Source organism: Moschus berezovskii, chromosome 14, assembly GCF_049115385.1.
Source record: "Moschus berezovskii isolate FMDL1 chromosome 14, NW_MosBer_1.0, whole genome shotgun sequence".
NCBI classification, from domain to species: domain Eukaryota; kingdom Metazoa; phylum Chordata; class Mammalia; order Artiodactyla; family Moschidae; genus Moschus; species Moschus berezovskii.
Window position 1 is genome coordinate 36,475,549 of NC_142473.1, and position 23,829 is coordinate 36,499,377.

Genomic DNA, 23,829 nt, shown 5'->3' on the forward strand with positions numbered 1-23,829 from the left:
GCTTTACAATGTTGTGTTGGTTTCTGCTATACATCAACATGAATCAGCCCTAGATATACATATATCCCCTCCTGAACCTCCCTCCCACTACCAATGGGGTCTTAATCCTTGTTGTCTCTTTGCTGAAGTTTCCCCTGGACTGGGCTTGGGCACCACCTGTGTTTGCCACCCTGACTTATCTTTTTGTTATGCAGTTGAGTTCATGCCTCTCTGCACCGAAACATTCTGTAGTGATGTTAACTGCATTCAGACTGGGCTATGATACCTTCTTGGCTTGAGAGCGGTTATTTCTCTAAGGTGATTCCATTGTGTGTTGGTTTGAAAGTAACTCTGAAAGGACGCTGGTTTTGAGTCCTTGGGCCCACAGGGTAGCTCCCAAACTCTGCCTACTTGTGTTGCCTATGAATCTCCAGTTCCAGTTAAAAACAGAAGGAGACTACCAAGGCTGAAGCCCTAACAACAAAGTTGAAAAGCTATCAGAAAATGTAGACTATCAGAAAACCTCTATTAGAGATAAAGGAATTCAACAAAAGATTTTGGGGCTATTTAGTAGAGCCCTGGTTGGCCCCAAAGGGACAGAGTCCTACATGTCCTATAGCCCATTTGATTAAAATAATAATAGTTTCCTGATGTTTGGCACCTGTTCTTTGCCAGTTGCTGTGCTAAACTCTAAAATGTTTTTTTTTTAATCCTAAAGTTGATCCTGTGATTTAGATAATTTTAAAAAATTAATTGTTATTGGAGTATAGTTGCTTTACAATTCTTCCCAGGTGTCTTGGTGGTAAAAGAATCCACCTGCCAGTGCAGAAGATGCCAGAGAAATGGGTTCAATCCCTGGGTCAGGAAGATCCCCTGGAGGAGGAAATGGCAACTCATTCCAGTATTCTTGCCTGAAAAATCCCGTGGACAGAGGAGCCTGGTGGACTACAGTCCGTGGGGTCACAAAGAGTCGGACAGGACTAAGCATGAGCATGAATTGTGTCCGTTCCTACTGTAACAGCAAAATGAATCAGTCACATGCATGCCTATACCCCATCGCTTTTGGACTTTCTTGCCTCTCAGGTCACCACAGTGTGTTAAGAGATGAGGACAGTTGGTCATAAGAGAGGACGAGTGACTCATCCAAGATCTCACATGTAGTAAGTGGCAGAATCAAGTCTCTACTCTAGATTTAGCCCATTCTTGTTTGTTTTTTTTACCATGCTACTTTGCCCTTGGTACCATGTTAGAGGTCTGTAATAGTAATACTGTTTAAGGAATTCAAGGGTAGAGGTAATTCCTTTTTGAACGATTTCCACTGGAAAGATTGAAAATGACATTTGGAGACAGGTAAATTTAAATTTCTTTGCAAAATCATTTATGTGGAACACAATATTCCCTACTGGTACTAGATCAATGAAGCCTTTTTTTTATAGAATTGGGGAAAAAATTTTTTTTAAAGAATTCAGTAATCGGAAACACAAAGGATTCTTTTGCTTTGTAACAACCCAGTTAGATTTTTATCAAATCCTTTGCGTCTTAGGAAAGGATGTTCAGTGCATGTTTTTTTTTACCCCTGTTCTTTGGGCCACTCTGTGTGGCTTGTGGCATTTTAGTTCCCCAACCAGAGATGGAGCCCGGGCTCACAGCGGTGAAAGTGCCAAGTCCTAACCACTGAGCCGCCAGAGGGATCCGCGTTCAGTGCACATTCTACTCACCTTTATTTCTGTATAGGGTGGGGCCCACGATTGCACCATGTTCTGTTAGTGTGCTAGGTAGACTTACACAGGACCGTTAGTGTTAGCCTCTCAGTTGTGTCCAACTCTTTGCAACCCCATGGACTATAGCCCACCAGGCTTCTCCATCTGTGGGTTTAGGGTCCCAGCAAAAGGAGTAGCTGTCATTCTTTTCATACAACCCTAACTGGCTTGGATGCCAGTGCACCATTAATTTTTTAAAAAAAGATTATGTGTAGGGTAATTTGAACCTGCAACAATTTACAGAAGAACAATGAAGTTTAAAAGTGAACGCTTTAAAATATGCTAATCTTATCATTGTCATGTCGCAACTCTATTTAATGACAAATGACAACTGGTAATGTTTGGGAATATTTGTGTGAAAACAATGACATATCATACTTAAAACTCAGCATCCACAAACTCTGAGGAAGAAAAAAAGGCTTGAATTTAAATGTAAATCAGCCTTTTAGGAAATTTGCCCTTTGGTTTTACATAAAGCCTTCAAGATAATTGAATGAAGAGGTCTCGTATTTAAACTTTATTTTTTCGTCTCTGTAGCAGAAGTGGAATCTATTAGTTACCCAGGAATTGATTACACCCTAGGTGGTATTGAATTATCTAGGGGTATGTATGCACATATCTTTTATGGAACTCTTCATAGACAATAGATGAGCAGTGCAAGAACATCAAGCTCTTGATTTCATAAACACACCTTACTTAGAACACCAAACAACTTGACAACTTCCAAGAATCAGCACATCTTCAAGGGAGGAAATTTTATTCACATTGAAATGATTCAAGGGAATGCGTTTAAGACCCTGAACACAGAATTCCCAAAAGATAGTCCAAAAACATTTTGAGTAATGGTAGTCCTATGGGAATAAATCACAATAGCAAATAAGTAGTTGTTTTATGCCAGGCATTGTTCTGGGGGTTTCTTGTATATGAACCCGTTGAATCCTCACAATAATTCTATAAAGAGGATACTATTATTCTCATAGATAAGGAAGGGCTTCCCTGGTGGATCAGTGGTAAAGAATCTGCCTGCCAGTGCAGGAGATGCAGGAAATATTGGTTTGATCCCTGGCTCAGGAAGATCTCCTGGAGAAGGAAATGGCAACCCCCTCCAGTATTCTTGCCTGGGGAATCCCACGGACAGAGGAGCCTGGCAAGAGAGTCTTGGGGTCAGTCGGACACAACTTCAAGACTAAAGCAACGACAACAATAGACAAGGGAACCAAAGCACAGAAAGATTAAGAAATTTGCCCAAGTACACAACAGGGAGAGGCAGGGCTGGTTTCTGAATCTGTGCTTTTAAGTCTTTCAAACACTCCAAGTGACCCTTGGAGAGCCCGATTTGGGTGTAAACATATAGAATGTATTTTAACCAATTTAGCATTATTTTTTGGATTATAAAAGGCCTTTATATCCACTCTAGAAATTTGGGGAAAATGAAAGAAGCACCAAGAAGGAAATGAGCATTCCTGCTAATCGCAGAGATACCATTATCACTTTATTTTATATGAGCAGTTGTATCTGGTTACAATTCTGTTGTGAATATGACTAAGTTCATGTGGGAAAGTTCCCAAGGCTCTGCTACTCCTGTTCAGTCTTGATTCCAACCACAAAGGTGACTTTGCAGATCTCAAAAACAGAGCGATACTCTCTTCCCTTTTGTCCCTGTAAGCAGTTTTGACACAGACATAGTCTGAGGACCAGCGGCATCAGAGGACCACCATGCCCTCAATGGCATTTTTACGTTTCATCACAGTCAAGTGCTCTGACTCATCTGCCACACTAATGAAACTCATAGGAGGGTTTGTTTGAGTCACTTCGTCATCTCTGGCTCACTAAGTTTTCCCTGTTGAGTTTTTGGTTGCTCGAAATATGGGATGAACAGCTACAGTACTTCTCATCAAAGAAAATGGGCAGCTTAAGTAGACATAAGTGAGCATGAGTCAGACACATAAGCTGAAGATGCTTTGCAAACATGGTTGTCATATGGAGTGTATTTGGTCCCAGAGTGATCTGAGTAGTAGCCAAGAGGGCTGTGTCTAAGCTTTAAAGAGGAGAAGTGTATGGTCTAAAGCAAGGTGGTGGGATCACTTTGTGAGTTTCTGGGGGATGGCGTAGGAAGAAAAGAAGGACTTGGAGGGAGATTTGGAGGTATTTAGTGTTGGATGATGAACACTTTCTCCATTTCAACTGGGATGTGTTCAGTGGCACAATAGTTTTCCTAAATATTAAACTGCATTGCCCAGATACACAGGGGCTGGAGGGTAGAACATGTGGATTTTGTGTGAATAGAAGCCAAGCCCCCTATTGGAATCTCTTGTTAATGTCTGCAGGTCTCTAAGATGCAGAGAGATCAGGTAGGAAGAAGAGAGAATTCTGAGGTTTGGGGCAGTTCCTGAGGGAATCAAAGGTTAATGTTAGGTCTCAAGCTCGAGGCTGGCAAGGCTCTGTGATGACCTAGAGGAGTGGGAGGGAGGCTCAAGAGGGAAGAAATAGGTGTGTATATGTAGCTGATTTCACATTATTGAATTATTGATTATATATTATTGATTCCTATTATTGTACAGCAGAAACTAACACAACATTGTAAAGCAAGTATACTCCAATTTGAAAAATGTTACAGAACTACACAGTGATGTAAGGTTGCACAAAATTGTGAATGTATTAAGTGCTACACTTGAATTATACACTTAAGTTAATAGAATGACCAAAAAATAATTATACTCAGACCACAAAAGGGAAGGTAACTTTTCCATTGTTCTTAAACTAGCAAGTTGCAGACCCATGATTTAAACCTAAACAGCCTATTCCCAGAATTTATAGTTTCATTACAATATTAATAGCAGATTCCTGGTGATAAATTAGGGGCATTCAAAATTTTCTTTGTGTTTTTCTAAGTTTCCTAAAATGTCTGCAGTAAACATGTATCACATTTTATAACTAGGATAAAAAACCTCCCTGGCCAGTCAAGCACTGATTGCTGGACCCCAGAGTAACACTCATTCAAAAAATACTATTGTGGCTTCCCTGGTGGCTCAGTGGTAAGGAATCCGCCTGCCAACGCAGGAGACAGGTTCGATCCCAGGTCTGGTAAGATCCCACATGCCGCGGAGCAGCTAAGCCCATGCGCTGCAACTATTGAGCCTGTGCTTTAGAGCCCAGGAGCCGCAGCTGCTGAGGCCTGTGCGCCCTAGAGCCCATGCATCACAACAAGAAAATCATAACAACGATGAGAAGCTGGCGCGCTGCAACAAAGAGTAGCCCCCACGCAGCACAACGAGAAAAAGCCCTCTCAGCAGCAAAGGATGAGCACAGCCAAAACTAAATAGATAAATTATATATAAAAAGAATACACTGTTCACATTAAAAAAAACAAATACTATTGGAGCACTTCCTCTGGACTACTTCCTGCATCAACCACTGGGAGAATAATGAAGATGGATAGGATGCTTGCCCTCTGGAGCAACAGAGAATAAAAGCTCAAGGTTGGGAAGTCGCTCATGAGTCTTGTGCAAATGGCACATGTGATTTCATGAAAGTGAAAACTGAGGCCAGCTAATTGGGAAGCTAATCCATCTTAATTCTAAAAGCCTGAGGTCATGTCTATGCTAGGGGAATCCCATGATTACACTGCGGGAGGTAGGAGGCTGCAGTTCAGCTTCTAAGAGAAGCTAAGAGAAACCATACTTGAGGTAGGAGACTGTATCATTGGTTGTGTTGTGGTTCAGTCACTAAGTTGTGTCCGACTCTTTGTGACTCCTTGGACTGCAGCATGCCAGGCCTCCCTGTCCCTCACTATCTCCCGGAGTTTGCCCAAGTGCATATCCATTGAATCGGTGATGCCATCCAGATCTCATTGGTTGCGTATCCACATTTTATGAACAATGTGATACCTTGTTTCCTTTGAGCTTCTGCTGGATCTTAGTTCCCTGACCAGGAATCAATCAAACCCATGCCCCCTGCGGTAGAAGCAAGAAGTCTCAACCACTGGACTGCCAGGAAAGTCTGTACACTTCCTCAATGGACGGAAGGATGAGTGGACGAATCCTAGCCCAGTTAGATAGGTGTAACTGCAGAAAGAGCAGGGCAAGGGCATGGCGGCCTGGTGCTGCAGGTCCGGCCACGTGACCACAGAGACAATTTGTCCAGCCTCCTTAGTGCCATAGTTTTCTCATCCATCAAATGCAGTGGAACCAAAGCTAATGCTACAGGGTGCTGGAGGTTTAAAGAAACAAACACGCCAAAGCTTTTACACTGGAAGATGCTGTGGGAGTTTAGCTTCAGCAGGTGATCAGAGGAAGGAGGCTATGTTCAGAAGATGGTAATACTGGTCCAGGCTAATTTCTCTTGTGACTGGTTTCTGACCACCATTTGTACCATACACTTCAGTCTTACACTGATCCCCAAGCTGCTGCTGCTGCTGCTGCTAAGTCACTTCAGTCGTGTCTGACTCTGCGACCCCGTAGACGGAAGCCCACCAGGCTCTCCCGTCCCTGGGATTCTCCAGGCAAGAACACTGGAGTGGGTTGCCATTTCCTTCTCCAAAGTGTGAAAAGTGAAAGTGAAGTCGCTCAGCCGTGTCCGACCCCTAGTGACCCCACGGACTGCAGCCCACCAGGCTCCTCCATTCATGGGATCCTCCAGGCAACAGTACTGGAGTGGCTTGCCATTGCCTTCTCCGATAAGGCTAAAGAGAGAACTCAATTCACAGAGGATGCATGCAGCTCCTGTAAGAGATGGGGTCAGAAAGGGAGGGCAATGTTCAGGGTGATTTTGCATGTCAGATCCTGTGGCTGCCTGATGCTTTTCACCAGGACAGGAAAGGTAGGGAGAAAACGGGCTAGGAAGGTTCTTGAATTCTTGTTTGGACATTAAAAAAAATTATTTTTATTTATTTGCCTGCACTGGGACTTGGTTGTTGCACATGGGATCTTTAGCCATGGCATGCAAACTCTTACTTGTGGCATGTGGGATCTGGTTCCCTGATGAAGGATCGAACCCAGGGCCCCTACATTGGGAGCATGAAGTCTTAGCCACTGAACCACCAGGAAAGTCCCTGGACGTGTTAAGTTTGAAGGGCTAATGGCACATCCAGGCAGAGGCAACTAGTTGATAGCTGGCTTCTTTCATCGAGCAGACATTTATTGAGTGACTACTATGTACTAGGTGCCTTCCAGGTGCTGGAGATACTGCAGTGAACAGAACAAGCAAAACCCCTGTGTCTGGGTGCAGCTTGGCTTCCTGGATGGCACTAGTGGTAAAGAACCCACCTGCTAATGCAGGAGACATAAGAGACATGGGTTTGATCCCTAGGTTGGGAAGATCCCCTGAAGGAGGGCATGGCAACCCACTCCAGTACTCTTGTCTGGAGAATCCAATGGACAGAGGAGCCCAGCAGGCTACAGTCCATGGGGTCACAAAGAGTCAGACACACTGAAATGACTCAGCACACATGCATACTGGGTGCAACTTAGATTCAAGCAGAGGGAGATGCAAGAGATTATTAAATGATGTAGTACTTGGAAGGCGTTAAGTGCTATGGGGGAAACAATAGAACTCAGAAGGGAGCACTGGGCATGTAGGAGTGAGGTTTAGGCAGTTTTTGGAGCTCAGAGACTAAGCTGGGCTGGAGATGTTGGCTGGAGAAGTACATCTAGAATGATCAGAGTGAAAGGGGTTGATGGAGATAAAAGCGTGGGAGAGAAAGAGATGTCAGAAGTGAGATCTCAAAGTAACACCTGAAGATGATGAGTGTGGGATAAGCATGAGGGGCAGGTTGGAACCCTCAGGTGCCCTCCCAGGAAGGAGCATTTGCTGCAAGGGAGGCACCATGACCCACAATTTGGGGCTCTTGCTCTGTGCCTGACAGCCCTCCATGCAGAATTGCATGTGGTCAAGGATCTGAGCTCAGCCAGCCTGAGCTGGAACCCTCCCTGGGGAGCTGATGACTCTGAGTGTCATGTTCCCTGTTGCACCTGCTGTTCCTTCACCTGTAAATAAAGATCCTTTAGCACCTACCTCATAGGATTGCTGCTAGGATGAAATTAGATAATTAGATACATTAGGTAACGCCTATGCAATGTCATGACCATGAACGCTCTCTAGAAGAATGACTCTTGTCCTCCCCGCAGCCCTGCGAGGCAGACCCTGATTTTAGATGAGACCAGTGCCTGGAGAATCCCAGGGACGGGGGAGCCTGGTGGGCTGCCATCTATGGGGTCGCACAGAGTCAGACACGACTGAAGCGACTTAGCAGCAGCAGCAGCAGCAGTGGGTTAGTGTAGGATGAGCAGGGCGTTAGGGTGTGGAGGAGTCATCTTTAGGCTCCTCTGTCTATAATATCGAGAGACCTAGCGTGAGCCGGGCCCAACCTTGCACAGCATCCAGATGGATACTTGTAAAACCGAGTCTCCTTCAAACCGAGTCCCCGTCACATCATCTCCCCCTGCTGAGTTGATGATTAATGTCTCTACGCAAAACTCGGTTACTCTTCTGGTCCCATCCCTGTTCCCCTCAAAATTGAGGGGTATCAAAAAAGGGCAGGAACCTATGGGGCCCTCCATGTCCCATGACTCTTGCTTGTAGAAAAAGGCTTTAGTTTCCTAAGCCTTTCCTGAGTTCCAAAGAGCAGATTTAAGCATTTACTAATTAGGGAGGTGAGGTCAAGCAGAAACGAAGGGAAATCAGTTATGCAAGAAAAGTCATGGTAATGGTTCAGCAGAGTCCTAATTCCTCCTGGAGGAATATACACAAAACCTGATGTGGATCTTTGAGTTGATTAGCAGGAACTAAGACCCCTACCCAGGTGGAGGAGAGTGATAACCTGCTGGTCACAAGCAGGAGACTGATTGAAACCAGGAGGTTAACGACTAAAATCCCCTGAATAACACATTTACCTGCACCATCAACCAATCAGAAGAAAGTCACGCCCCCTACAGCCCCCGCCCCCAAACGTTACCTTTAAAAAAAAAAAAAAAAAAACCCTTCCTTGGACACCATTGGGAAGCTCGGGTTTTTGAGTTTTGAGATTAATTTCCCCACAACCAGGCATGGGGATGGGCGTCACTGCATGGAAGGTGAGTGGACACAAATTTGATTTGGTTACACTTGCTGCTCCATAATGTTTGCTGCTGCGGCTGAAAGTGCAGAGAGAGAACCCAGGCCACTGGATGGGATGCAGACGGGGGACTGGTGGATGGTGGGTGCCTGACCTGGAGGGAGAGGCTGGGGAGGGGAGGATGTCCCCCATCACCAGCACACGCCACTGGGAGGGAGGGACTCCCACTCTGCCTCTCTCAGCACCTGGCAGTGACATGCAGTGGCCCTGGGGAGGGGACGCTGGCATTAACGTCAACCCCTCCATGTCCACTCTGCAGCACCCATGCTAAGCACTGGGGATGTCCAGACAAAGGAGGTGCTAGGCCCTCCGCCATCCACAAGCTGAAGGGCTCAGCACTGCCTGGTGCTGTGACAGAGGCAGCGGTGTGATGCTATGGGAATTGAAGGGGATGGAACAGCTGTAGGGTTGGGGAAGTTGCGGAAGGTGCCCAGTGGAGTTGGCACGTGACCGAGGCCTTGCGAAGGAGTAGGAGTTTGCCCAGCTGGTGTGGGGAGACCAAGTGTGTGAAGATTGTGGTCTGTGGCAGGAGGAGGTAAGTTGGGTGCAGCGGCTGCTGCGGGAGTTGGGGAGGGTTCCGGGTGAGGGGTATATGGTTGAAGCCAAGTCTGTGTGCTCAAAGCAGAGCGAGGCCTGACAAACGGATAGGTTGGCTCTTGGAGCAGAGAATGGTTTATGGTGGGATGCCAAGCAAGGAGAACGGGCAACCCATGCTCAAAAGACCCAAACTCCCTGGTGGTTTTCAGGGAAGGGTTTTAAAGGCAACATTTAGGGTGAAAGCTGCAGGAGGCATGGCTTTCTTCTGACTGGTTGGTGGTGAGGAAGAGGCTGTGCTTCAGAAATCTCCATCATCACCCCTCTGGTTCCATGCCCTCTGGGGTCTGAATGCTTGTGGTCAGCAAGTAGTCACCAACCTCCACCTGGGTTCCCGCAGAACAACTTAGACACTTGCGTTCGATGTTGGGCATGTCCCTTGAGGAGGGACTAAGGACTCTGTTTTATTGCTGAATTATTGTCTCCTGGCTGCTTTTCCTTCCTTTCTGCATTCCCTCACTTTCCTAATTGGTAATTGCTTGAATCTGCTCTTTGGAACGCAGCAAAGGCTTAGGAGAGGAAAAGTTTTTTTTTTTTATTGCAAATAAGAAACAGGTGTGTGTGTCTGTCTATGTACATATGTGTAGTGTGGGGGGCCCTTTGTACCCAAGGGGTGCTCAGTTTCAATGACATTCTATTATGTGGCAGAGCTGCTTCTGGAAAAGCTTCTGGAGTCTTCTGGAACACCAGCAGTACCTTCCAAGTCGAGAGGGAAGCCAACTGGAACAACTGCTTGTTTTTCTCATAGTGCTCCAGAAAGGCAGCTCTGGACTCAGAGGACCTTGCACAGAGTGTTCAGGTCTTACCAGGTGACCTGACCCCCACTTTCTCCTGTGTCTCATGGACAGGGTGTTTATGAGGTTTTCAGACACGGCAATGGGGGTGAGGTGGGTTGAGTAGTGCAAATGGAGTTCACATAGACCGTGTGTTTTATGCCCCAGATGCATTCTGGAAATTTGTGTCAATCTGTTTTCTGCAAATTCAATAGAATCTTAAAGAAATTAGAGGGAGCTGTCATTTCATGGAGTTCAAACCTGCCTCTTTTTTTTAATTGACTGAAGGATCCTTTTGTCATGCAAATATCTTCTATTCGTGAGCTGGTATTCTGTCTTGACTTTCTTTAAATGAGACACACCTCTCCGGGGCAAACTGTGGGGTTTACAGGCAGCCTTTTCAATGGTAGGCAAATGTCCATCCCCCCCCTTTGTTGTAACCACTCGCTTTGGGGGTCTTTGTTTAGATCAGGTATAATTTTGGCCACTGGAGGGCTCTCCAGATAGAGAATGACTGGAGAATCCCAAATGTGTTCCCAAGCTCAGACTCCAGCTCACACCCAGATTTTTGAGGAGAGCAGCACATCTTGCAAATCGGATTTAACTGGGGAGAGTAACAGTAGCATGGATGTTTCTTTTATTTAGGAATTTAAGCATAAAAGAAGCCTCTATTTAAAAAGCAGCTTTTGGATGATAGTCTTATTTGGAGCAGGCAAGGAGGTGCTAATCTTGTGTGTGGAGAGTGATCTTGCAGAATTCAGCACAGCTTAGAAAAGCGGAGCTTTGAACAAAGGTTATTTCTCTTGTGCAAACAGAATGACACCGAGATGTATGGAGTGAAGTGGGGCCATAGAGTTTATTTTTATAACGAGGAAAAGGAAGGACTGGAGGAATAGTTGGGAAGACTGGCATCTTATACCTGGTAAAGCAGAGAATGACTGCTGTTATTTTCATGCCACGTCTTTTCACTTGCAGCTTTTCTACTTTATTTTTTGAGTTTAGTTCAGAGATTTTATTTGGCCGAGTGTTGTCAAAACACCCAAACTTCTGAGCTCAAAGATGTTCCTGTGGCATAACAAATTCTAGATGCAGCTCCCCCCCACTCCCCCCTCCCAATGATCAAAATACAGACTTGTTGCAAAACCAGGTAGAAATAAGAAGTCAAGGGAAATGTCCAGAAAGGAACTATGGCCCAGTGACCAGATTGCCTCAGTTTATTTTTAAAAAGAAAATTAATCAGAACTGTGCAAAGCAAATAAGTATCAAACTAGACTAAAATAAAGTCTCTTCTAATCTCTGAAGGCCTGCAACAAAAACTAAAGTTGACTGTATAAATTTGCATGCTTCTCTTGAACTAGTAATTTTCCATCTCCAGAGCAAGGTGGCTTTGTCTTGTAGGTAGCTTTGAGGATGAATTGGGCCCTAACTACTGAAGAACTTAGGTCCCATAGAAACAGATATGGGCGTTGGAGATGCAGCTAGTGTAGGGCAAGATCTCTGAGGACTGAGGTGGTTCTCATATTATTTGTCCATCTGTGAAATGGGAATGAACCTTTTTCTGACTTACCTCTTAGATGGTAGTGTTACTGAACCAAACTGGGGTCCACTTACCTGCTGTACAACAGAACCAATTTACTGACACCAAATTGTGGTGAAGAAAAGTCCTGTGTTTATTTGCAAGACGCCAAGCAAGGAGAATGGTCCATGCTCGAAAAACCTTTGTAAAAGGCAGCTCTTTTCTATATTTATTTGGGAGTGAAATGAAAGAACAGGAAGGAATGAGCCCTAATAGAGAACCTCAGTTTCCCTTTGAACTGAAGAGTTTTGGAAAAGATGAGCAATTTATTCCGGTCTATATTAGCAGATTTTCCTCTTCTGGGAACCTCAGAAGTAGGCAGTAGAAAAGCTAAAGGTGTGTTCAGCAAATGCATGTTGAGAGCTGCCGGCCTGGAGCTTTCTATTTGACCAAAGTTCTTTCTCCTGTAGACTATGCCCTTACAGCCTGTGTCTTGTTGGGAAGCTCTATTCACCTAGTTGTATTTTGGAATTTTGCTTCTCCCAAGGATAGACTGGGAGTCAAGTTTAGGACCCACTTGATTCTGATTTTGGGTGATAGGATGAAGCTTGGATGGTCCCCTGGGAGGGCTGTCCTCTGGCAAAGAGCTCCCCAGGAACTGGAGAGAAGGATTTACGGCTGAATGAATGGAGGTCAAGGCTGAGTCACGTCGACTGAAATCAGTTGTTTAGGGGATTAGACTACACAAGGAATGACTGGGAGAATCGGACTTCTCAGAATTGCCCCCAAACACTGAGAAAAAGTTGACCGAGGGTCTGGAATCCCCTCCCCTCTCTGAACTCACCGCTGTCATTGTCTTGGGCTCACTCGACATTAAACACACGACTTCCTCTGACATATTTGTATTGTTTTAAAAACTGTATGACAGATAGTTGTGCTGAGTGAGTGAGTGCCGGGCACCTAGCAGGCAGGCAGTAAATATTTGAACAGTGAAAAAATGCGGTGACTTGGCTGTCAGTATGGCTTCTATTCAGAGCCCATCCCCAGTGCTCCATTCATACTGGGCTGGGTGAATTTCTCGTTTAAGCGTTGATGTGCCCGGCCTGACCAGGACGGTCTCTGTAAGCATGCAGAGTACACGCCATCATGGCAGCAAAGAAGGACGGCTCGGGGGAAGTACATCTGGGAGTTTTCCTAGAGACGAGGTGCAGTTCCTTTGTTCTGGTAGACTTCAGCCAGAAGGAACAGCAAATTTTACTGTCTGCAAACCACCAACGAGCTTATTCCCTTCCCCCTTCACCTCCATCCTTCCCAACCTGGGAATTCATTTGCTGCTTCTCTTTTCCTCCTCTTCTGCCCCAGAGCAGTCCCCAGGGACAAAGCTCTTTGTTGTGAACACTCCAGGCCAATATGGAATTGCAAGGTCTCTAGGGCAAAATCAAGGCTGTCCGCCAAGGAGAGTGATCGCTGAGCCCGAGACCCCTGCCTCCCCCCTCCACCTGTTGATCTCCCCCTTCCGGGGGTGAGCAACAACCCGCATTGTGCTTGGCGTGCATGCGCTTCGACACCAGGCTCAGCAGATGGCGCTGGTGAGCAAAGCCCTTCCCTTCTCTCTCCCGCCCCTCCCCACCGCCAGAGCCTCCCTGGTCTAAAGCGAAAACAGATGTTTTCATCATTTCTGGATCTGGCATGTGACTTGCAGTTCAGCAGTGTGCCGACATAACCCAGAGTTGTGCGTTCCCTTCATCCCCCGCAAAATAAAAATTCTGACTTGAACGAGCCTTCCTCCTAAGTGAGCCACTGACATAAGGTCTGTTGAATCCAAGGGTACATGGGTCCAACTGCAACTGCCTTTGTAGCCAGTCCTGGCTCTTATAATTGGGAGACTGCCTTTTTTTTCCCTCCCCCCCCCAGCACAAAGCCAGGGCGGCAAGTCTAGCTATCTTTACACCAAGGATTGGGGAGAGGCGCTAGTTTTTTAAAATAGCCTTGGTCTGGCTGGCTGGGGATCGTGTGCGTGGGAGCCAGTGCGTCCAGAACAAAACAGGAAGGCCGGGGCGGCGCGCCCTGTTCCCCGAACCCCCGGCAGGTGGCAGCATCGGCCCGGCCTGGTCTCTGCCGCTGGCCAGCCCCAAAGCCGGGCCCTGTTACTTTCAGTGGCCTCAAAATTATTAGTTCCAGATGAGTTCTTGCAATTGTAATATTTGGTTTAACCCAATCTGCCCGATTGCGTCAGCACACGTTCAAATACAGCCGTCTGAAGTCTAACCAGACATCAGAGGCATGTTTCAGGGGGTGTCAACATTCCTTACCCTTTGAAAGAATTAAAAAAAAAACCCACGCACACAAAAACCCAGAGGCTGATTTATCCCCCAAATGAAAGAAGGGTGAGCCGCCTGGGGCTGAGGTGGCCGAGAGGGACAGAACAGGGGAAATTCGGGGAAGGCGTAACAATAGAACTTTGTGGGTCGAAGTCTGCTAGAATGGAACTGGATTTATTTGTTGAACTAGGAAGGGACCTCTGGGCTCTTTGAAGGTTAGAGCAAATAAGCAGAACTTTGGTGGGCATTTGGTTTTCTAAGAGAAGAGCCCTTCTAATCACGTAGCTGCTATTGTGAGACACAAAACGCAAGCTATCTGCCTGTGGATGGGCCTCTGCATACACTTGGCCTGGCTGCTCAGGAAGGGGGCCGGGGCGGGGTGGGGGCTGTATTTTAACACACAGCTGGGAAGGGCACCCCAGTCACCAACTCAGGACACAGACTGAGTTGCCTGAGGATACCAGCCAAAGGGCCTGGAGGACCCAGTTAGAAAGCGCGGCACGGCCTGAAGGCGTCTGGACAGGGGACCGGCCAGAGGCCTCAAGTGCCTTGTAAACAGCCCTGCTGCACTTGGTCACTGCCATACTCTGGAGACACTGTCAAGCACCCCGGATGCCGGGCACCTGCTCTGGGGGTCTCGGGTTTTATAGACAGGTCAGTTGAGGCTAAGATTCACTGCGCCCGGGGGCAGAGTATCACATATGACAAGGCAGCTCAGGAATCCTGCTCCGATGACCAGACAGACACGAAAGGGTGTCTTGCTTCCCTTAGTGGAGATGGAATAGCCTGGTATTAGGAGACAACCTCTGTCGGGCAATCCTTCTCCTCCCGCCTGCACCCTACTTTTTCAGTCCGTGCTCAGATTCTTCAAGTACCTCTTTCAAGGTTGCAGAGAGCTTCCTGCTAGCCGACTACGGGGAGCCTGGCCATTTCCCTGCAGGCCTCAGGCTCGACACGCTCCTGATCAAAAGACAGCAATCGTCTGGCAGATGCTGCGTGTCCTGCGTGTCGGAAGCTGGTGGCTGGTGCTGGCAGCAGGCAGGCAGGCTGATCGGCCATCTTGTTAGATGTGGCTGGGACCTGGGTTCCTCCCTCCCCACTCCAGCGGCCACCCCACCGCCTGGATTAGACATAGGAAGGATGATGATGTTGTTGCTGTTGTTTAGTCTCTAAGTCGTGTCTGACTCTTTGAGACCCCATGGGCAATATAGACCTCTAGGCTTCTCTGTCCATGAGATTTCCCAGGCAAGAATACTGGAGTGGGTTGCCATTTCCTTTTCAGGGGATCTTCCTGATCCAGGGACGGAACCCATGTCTCCTTCATTGGCAAGCGGATTCTTTTACCGCTGAGCCACCAGTGGGACCTCCACAGTGCTGGAAAACACCAGCAGAATGTTTAGAGGTCCAAGCTGCCACCTCTTTTCCTCTCAGTTTGGAAAATGCATGTGTCCCTACAGGTTGCTGGGGAGATGCTAATTGTCAGTGGTAAGAGCCACACTTGGTCCTAGCAGATGCTCGGCTTGGGGAAATAATCCAGCCAGGCAGCCATGTGAGCACAATACTCACCATGGTCTTTGTACACCAGTAATAGTTGAGAAATTCCAGTATTTCTCTCCACTGCCACTCTATTCTCTTCTGAGAATCAGCTTTTGGAGGTTCTGTAATCCAGACTGCTCAGACCTGGCTACTTAAGAATCACCTAGATGTTACCCCAGAGATGTTGAAATCAAAATGGAAAAGAGGTGGGAGACAGAAATCATAATTTAATTTTTTTTTTTTAGGCATCATAATTTTAAATCCCCTCCCCCAGATGATTGTAATGTACACTACTTGAAAGTAAAAAAAAAGAAAAATCAGATTCTCTCCCAGCTTCCTTTGTTTACAGATGAGGTTCCTAGAAGGAAACTTTAAGGGTTCAGACAAGATCACACAAGTTCAAGTCTGGAATCTCTGTATAATACTTCTGGCTTCTCAGTGATGGTCAAAGTTCTTCCTCCAATTACTGAGACAGTCACATCCCTACTCCTGTCACTTTGCCCTGTTCAATGAAACTCTCCAGTGACCACCCACAAACCTGTGTCACTGTGGCCTCTAAGAAACTGGGAAAGAGCAAATACTTCCCGAGAAATTTTCAGTTTTTCTGGCTTGAATAGCACCCTGATTTCTCTCTTTTATCACTTATGTTTCCAAATGGGCTTCACACTTGCAAATGGCCATCATGTGATAACTGCTCTGCGGTGATCTGTTTTTATGGGTGAGGCAAGAGGGCCCTTGGAAAGTTCAGTCTCATGTTTAGGGTGAAGTAGATGGCAGAGATGAAGCCAATGAGCCGTCCCACCTCTCACCCTGCTGAGACCCAGGGCTTGGCTCTTGCCAGCCTCCTTTGTGACTGTTTATGATGCTGTTTGCTTCTCAGTCTTTCCCCACTGGGGGCAACAAGCACCCTCTGAAATCACTCCATTGTGCACGGGAAGAAATAATCACTAACTCATTCCTTGAGGTAAGGTTTCAGAGAATAGGTGTGCCTTGACTACTCTGAGATCTGTGATTCTTGTAGGGTGAGTGAATGACCAGAAGTCACTGAAAACAAGACAGGCAAAGATTCAGGCTCTCATAGTGGTAACCAGGTCAAGTAGAAAGGAAGTTGTAGGTTTCCTGTGTGACCTTGAAGGAGCCCTTGCCCTTTCTGGGCCTGAGTTCTCTCTCCTGGACATCACCTCTGAGACCTCTTCTCACTGTGACATTCCACCAGAGGCAGGGAATCACTGCTCCCATCTTTAACCAGATGTGAGGGGCCAGAGTCTGTTCTCTCCGTAAGTCAGTTACTCTGGAGCCATTTCTTCAGTGGCCTAAGAACTAGTTCATGATGATTAAAATGGAAATCTGAGGATAAGCAGCCACAGGCAGACAACGATTTGGTCCCCTACCTGGTGATTTCACAAAGGACACTTGTAAGTCGCTTCAGTAGAATTCTGTCCCTTCTTGGAGGAACTATCCAGAGATCTTGCATCACTGGTGTTCATTTGTCCACCTGGCATCATTAAGCATTTATGAAGTTCTTAGTATGTTAAAAAAAAAATAGGGTAAGAAAAGCTTATACCCAAGAGCAACTCTTCCAGATTAAAAGAGACCAAGGAAGCATTATAATGAAATGTAATGTGTATAATGAAGCATTATAATGAAATGTAATGTAACGTGATCTTGGATGCTAGATCCAAGAGGGAAAGGTTATAAGAAACATTTTCAAGACAATTAGGGAAATCTGAATGTAGACTGCATAATGGGATTATTGGTAATTTTTTAGATGTAATCATAGTATTGTGGTTTTATAGGAGAAAGTCCTCATCCTTAGAGGCATGCTGACTTAGGGATGAGTGTTGTTTTGTTTGCAACTTGTCTTCCCAATGATTCAAGGAGAAAAAACAGGCAAATGTGCAATAATGTTCCGTTCCGTTCCGTCGCTCAGTCATGTCCAACTCTATGCGACCCTGTGGACTGTAGCCTACCAGGCTTCTCCATCCATGGGATTCTCCAGGCAAGAATACTGGAGTGGGTTACCATTTCCTTCTCCAGGGGATCTTCCCGACCCAGGGATCGAACCCAGGTCTCCCACATTGGAGGCAGACGCTTTAACCTCTGAGCCACCAGGGAAGGGTAAATCAAGGGTAGAGTATATTGAATGTTCATTGACTCGTTCTTCAATTTTTCTATAGATGAAAAATTTTCAAAATTAAAAAGACCAAAAGGAAGTACCTGTGTCCTCAAGGATTTTATCATTTACTTACCATTTATTCTTTACCAAGGGCAAACATGACAACCCACTCCAGTACTCTTGCCTGGAAAATTCCATGGGCAGAGTACAGTGGGCTACAGTCCATGGGGTCACAAAGAATCAAATGCGACGGAGTGACTGAACACACAAGGGCCAAAAGACATGTGAATCACTGTGTTTAATCCAAGGCAGAGCGGAATGGATGGCCAGTGGAGGTGTAAGTAGTAAGTCTTGGAAGCCCAGAATGCAGAATGACTCATTTTCCCTTGGGTGTTGGTGGTGGGGAGGGAGGTCTTCTTTCTGTGGTAGAACTTGAGTTGGGTATAGAAAGATGTGTACAATTTCAGTAGGAAAGAGGTAAGGGAGGTGATTTTAGGCTGAGGGGACAATAGAAGCAAAGTTACAAAACTGAACTTCATCCAGTATAATTGGAAGATAATAAATGTGTGAGGGATGCCCTGGAATGTAAATATTAATTGACATCAGAAGATAGGTGGCCTTGAATGCCATAGGAAAAATTTCCAAATCTGACCTTCCCAAGAAAAGATAAATGAAATACATTCATCTTACATCCACAGCTGTCTACCATATAGGTATCAGCATGGTGGTAAGTTGATTCAGTCATGTCTGACCCTTTGTGATCCTATGTACCATAGCCTGTCAGGCTCCTCCGTCCATGGAATTCTCGAGGCAGGAATACTGGATTGGGTTTTCATGCTCTAACCCAGGGATCGAACCTGTGTCTCTTATGTCTCCTGCATTGGCAGGTGGGTTCTTTACCATTGGTGTCACCTCTTAGGCATCATCTTGGTTATCTAATTAATGAATTTTCTATGGCAAACTTGTCGTGATTCTTCAAAACAAGCATATATGACAACTCTAAAATGTTCTCCACCCTCTGTAGATAGAATTAGTAACTCTTTCCTATTCCTGGCAATAACTCATGCTCATCGACCATGTAGTGAGGCGCATGGAAGGCCATTCTTGATAATAGCCAGTTGCAACTACTTTCTCTAGAATTAACCCACTTGCTCCTTATCTGTTTCCTTTTTTGGATTTTCAGTCCAGTGATTCAGCTCCCAATCCTTGCCTCAAACTGCTTGCTACCATAGCCAGTCATTGTTCTCAGGGTTCATTGGTTTACTCAAATTAGCTTGGTTTGCTGGCTCCATGGATCATGGCTGCAGGAAAGCGGACTGGCTGCTGCCCAACTCATACCAGGGACCCACCTCTGATGGATTAAACTCAGTGGGGCATCACTAGGGCAGAAGAGAAGAGCATTCCTCTTATGTTCTCAGCAAATCTGTGTACCTCTGTTTTTTATATGGTATTTATCCTATTGCACTGTGATTGTTTTCTTAGTCCCTACTAGATCATGAATATTTTAAGGGCAAGTACCACGTCTTTGTTTGAATCTCTAGGACTTAGTGTGCTGCCTGGTACTTAGTAGGTCCTCAATAAATGCTTAATGAAAAAATTAGTGGATGAAGCAGTGGGCAAAGAGGACCATCTTTGAATTGGCATTCCTTTAGATCTCTGCACCCTCAGTCCCTTATTTGAGTGTCTAATTGAGAATTGATGATTTCTGTAGGAACAACCAGCCATAAGTAGGTCACACAGTATGCCTTACTGAAGTGCCATCTCTGGCCTTATTTGTATTCGTATGAGTTTTAAGTGTGGCTCCTTAGACAGTGACAGTCTCCAGTTGTGTTCCTCTGGGGAGTTGCTTTTCCAATGCATGTAAAAGAGATCAACTCTCTCTTTGAAACTGCAGTGGGATTTTAAATTGTGTCAACGCAGAGCTTGGGAAAGGAGTTGAGTCATAAACCTTAGTAATCAGACTTTGCTCTTACAGGCGGCCCTTTTCACTAGCAGGTCCACTACATAGGCAACAAACACTAATTAAAATCAGAGGATTACTAGAGTTGTATTCCTGTTCTGTCTGTATGGGAAATGCATTGTCATCACATCTACAGAGGCATGGCCATTTCACCTCTGTGTTACACACCATAGAGGCAAAAGAACCAACTTCTGGACCTCCCTAGTGGTCCGGAGGCTGAGACTCCACACTCCCAAGGCAGGGGGCCCAGGTTCAATCCCTGGTCAGGGAACTAGATCCCATATACTGCAACTAAAGATTCTCATGTGTTGCAACTAAGCCCTGGCACAGTCTAATAAATATTAAAAAACAACAACAACAACAAAAACACTTCAGAACACAGAGCAGTTTCCACGAAGAGCCCAGGCCAGGAACCATGGGGTCTGTTCTGATCACTAAATAACCATCCTTAGTCCCTATAACAGATGGTGGGTAATTGTGTTGGCTTGTATGTTTTGTCCTGGCAATGGTTCCTTGATTACTGTTTTCAAAATATTCTCTCTGTCCCTGATACCCACCCCCCACCCCCAGCCCCAGGCTCTGTCTCTGTAGGGTAGGCAATGAGTCTCCAGTGCTTTCTAAATTCAGGACTGAGCTGATCATGACTGTGGGATTCTTGTAGAAAATAAAAGTTTCATGCTGGATCCAATAGCAGCTTAAATCTCATGAAGAACAACATGAAGTGGCTTTGGTGACTGAGTCCATTAACTACCTGATTTGGTTTAGGGATTTTCCACCCTGAGACAGAGAAGACTTCTTATCTTTTTTTTATTTTTATTTTTATTGGAGGCTAATTATTTTATGATATTATATTGGTTGGTTTTGCCATACATTGACATGAATCTGCCCCGGGTGTACATGAGTTCCCCCTCCCGAACCCCCCTCCCACCTCCCTCCTCCCCTTATCCTCCCTCTGGGTCATCCCCGCATACCAGCCCCGAGCATCCTGTAACATGCATCGACCCTGAACTGGCGATTCGTTTCACATATGATAATATACATGTTTCAATGCCATTCTCCCAAAACATCCCACCCTCACCCTCTCCCACAGAGTCCCAAAGACTGTTCTATACATCTGTGTCTCTTTTGCTGTCTTGTATACAGGGTTATCATTTGACTTCTTATCTTTTTTCCATCTTCCTAAACTAGAAGCACAAGAGTCTTCCCCCTACAGATGACTAAGTCTGTGCCCAAAGAATCACATACCATACCCTCTTCTGAGTACTGTACATAGAGCCATTCTGGGTCACTTCAATTCAGTGGAATTCAGTTTATTAATTGAGCAATTTTCATGAATAAGACACTGTGCCAGCTGCTATGAGCGTGTGAAATTAAATGTTAGACATTGACCCTTCTCCTCAGGGCTCTCTAGATCTGTAACCCATCTCTGCCCCCACTTTGTGTAGGACTGGAGAACTGATTTCACCCTAAGATTCTATCAGATAAATTAGTAGAGAGAGGGAAATCCCAGGAAGGAGGAGTATGGGTGGAATAAGAGATTATATTCAGTTGAGTATCTTAAATGAAAGGTGCTACGTAAAAGAAGTCTGTAAATTAAATTTTGTAAGATGCCTTTTCCCTTATAAATATTCTGTCTAAATTCTCTGGCTTCAGAAACAGCCATTCTTCTGCCTGCCATTCAGAGGTCTGGTGATAAGAAGGCTATAAATGGTCTACTTTCATTATTTGGGGACATTTCTCTTTCCTTGGCTTGGATGCCAAGGGTCCACAGTTCATCAGAACAGAGTTGAAATAGTGGGCACTTGGTAAAGACCTATTAAAAGATAGACAAGCAGGATTCGCTAAGTGGCTAGAGGAAAATGGTAGGTAAGCTTTGTGTATGGGAACTCCAATGCCTCTAGGTGAAAGGGAGTGACAAGTTTGAAGTTAATTTTTCTCAAATTTCCCAGATTATTTTCCTATGGGGGGGCTTTTCTTGAGTTACTGTGACTCTAGAAGGTTCTGTGTTTTGTGTAATAAAGAAGGGGCTCCCCACAAGCCATTTCATCCCACTATCAACCCTGCCATCCTTTAATCCACTAATTCAGGTTGTATTTATTCAATGTCTGCCAGATGCCTGGCCTGTACTCATTGCTAGTGGTAAGCCAGCCAGCCCCATCCTCATAGACTGGTTGTATTACCTGTGTATCAGCAAGTTCTTCAACTTTTCTGCACTTCGGTGTCTATACCTGTCAGTCAGGAATGTTCATACTATTTTGTGGCATTTCAAGGAAGAGTAAGTGAAATGTTTTACAAACCCATATACTTGGTAGATACTCAATAACGTGAGTTCCTGCTCCCTTTTCTTTCTTTCAGTTTGAATTTCTTCCTTGCAAAGTGTGGATAGAATAACAGCTCTCTCAAGTTTAAAGATTAAAAAAAAGCATACAGGTCTCCCTGGTGGTCCAGTGGTTAAGAATCTGCCTGCCAGTACAGAGGACATGTATGTGATCCCTGATCTGGGACGATCCCATGTGGCTTGGAGCAACTAAGATCATGAACCACAACTCCTGAAGCCGGAGTCCCCTAGAGCCCAGGCTCTGCAACAAGAGAAGCCACCACAGCGAAGAGTAGACCCCCTTGCCACAACTACTAATAGAGAAAGCCTGTTCACAGCAACAAAGACCCAAAGCACTCAAATATAAATGCATGTCAACCTGGTTTGTAAGCTCTCAGTGACTGCAGTAATGATAATTTATTATTGTCACCCTCAAAGAGCTTGCAGTCTTGCTAGAAGGCCATCACTTGTGAGACGTACACAACTCGGCGCCTCAGTGCTCCAGTGCTCTCTGAGGACTCCAGTGCCCCACTACCCTCCAAGTGGTTTGGCCTAAACCATATTCCCTCTTCCAACATGAAAATGGGGCAATAAATGAGGTTCTATGGAACCTTTCAATGCTTTGATATTTTTTTGAGATACCTACATAGTGAACAGACTTGTGGACACAGTGGGAGAGGAGAGGGCGGGATGAACAGAGAGAGGAGCATTGACACATATACACTGCCATGTGTAAAATAGAGAGCTAGCGGTATATGTCACTGTGTAGCACAGGGGGCTCAGCCTGGTGCTCTGTAACGGCCTAGAGGGGAGGGATGGGAGGTAAGGGGGAGAGAAGCTGAAGACGGAGGAGATATATGTACACTTATAGCTGATTCATCACCGACTCGATGGACTTGAGTTTGAGTGAACTCCGGGAGTTGGTGATGGACAGGGAGGCCTGGCGTGCTGTGATCCATGGGGTCGCAGAGTCGGACACGACTGAGCAAATGAACTGAACTGAACTGATAGCTGATTCATGCTGTTGTGTGGCAGAAGCTAACACAATGTTGCAAAGCAGCCATATTCCAATTTTAAAAAATAGTGCCAAATTATCCTTCCTGCCAACTCAGCCATAAGAACGTGCTGCTTGAGAGTTCTTTCCTCTGCTCTTCACCTCCCAGCTTCGGCCCCACTAAGCCCCTGTAAAATCCCCTTTGTTTCAGCCACACTGGACAGCCTTGAAAGTGAAAGTGTTAGTGTCAATCATGTCTAACTCTTTGCAACCCCACAGACTGTAGCCCCCCAGGCTCCTCTGGCCAAGGGATTTCCCAGGCAAGAATAGTGGAGTGCGTTGCCATTTCCTTCACCAGGAGATCTTCCCAACCCAGGGATCAAACCCAGATCTCTGGATTGCAGGCGAATTCTTTACCCTCTGAGCCATCAGGGAAGCCCTGGACTGCCTTGATTTTCAACAAGCCCATCTTGTCCTGTTCACCCCTACATCTTGCTAACGCTGGACCCTGAAGCTGCAATTGCAGCGTCTCCTTTCTGTCCTTGCCATTATTGTGTTGTTAGCTCACTTTCATCTCGTTTTGCCTGAATCTTTGTAAACCCCATGACAACCAGCACAAGTCCTGCACATGGTATGTGTTCAATAAATATTTATTGAATGGATGCTTCATTTTCTTCTCCATGTTATATTCGAAAAGATTTCATTAAGGGATTAGCTGTATGAGGCACTGTGCCAGGTGCCCTACTGAGATAATTACATGAAGGATTCCTGTCCTTAAGTAGCTTAACATCTAAAACTGTTAAACAGATAGAAACATTCTTTTATAGCAGCCAACGACCTGGGTTCTTAACC

At 45.6% G+C, this 23,829-nt stretch overlaps 1 protein-coding gene across 1 annotated transcript in view; it reads left to right on the top strand.

The window, feature by feature from the left end:
- The window catches only part of SORL1 (sortilin related receptor 1), a 200,936-nt gene extending 178,218 nt beyond the window's left edge, over positions 1 to 22,718 (top strand). The window contains exon 48 of the mRNA XM_088843032.1: positions 22,022 to 22,718. Within this exon, the coding sequence (XP_088699158.1) occupies positions 22,022 to 22,026 (5 nt within the window). The 3' untranslated portion in view covers positions 22,027 to 22,718. The remainder of the gene's footprint in view (positions 1 to 22,021) is intronic.
- Positions 22,719 to 23,829: the final 1,111 nt, after the last annotated feature.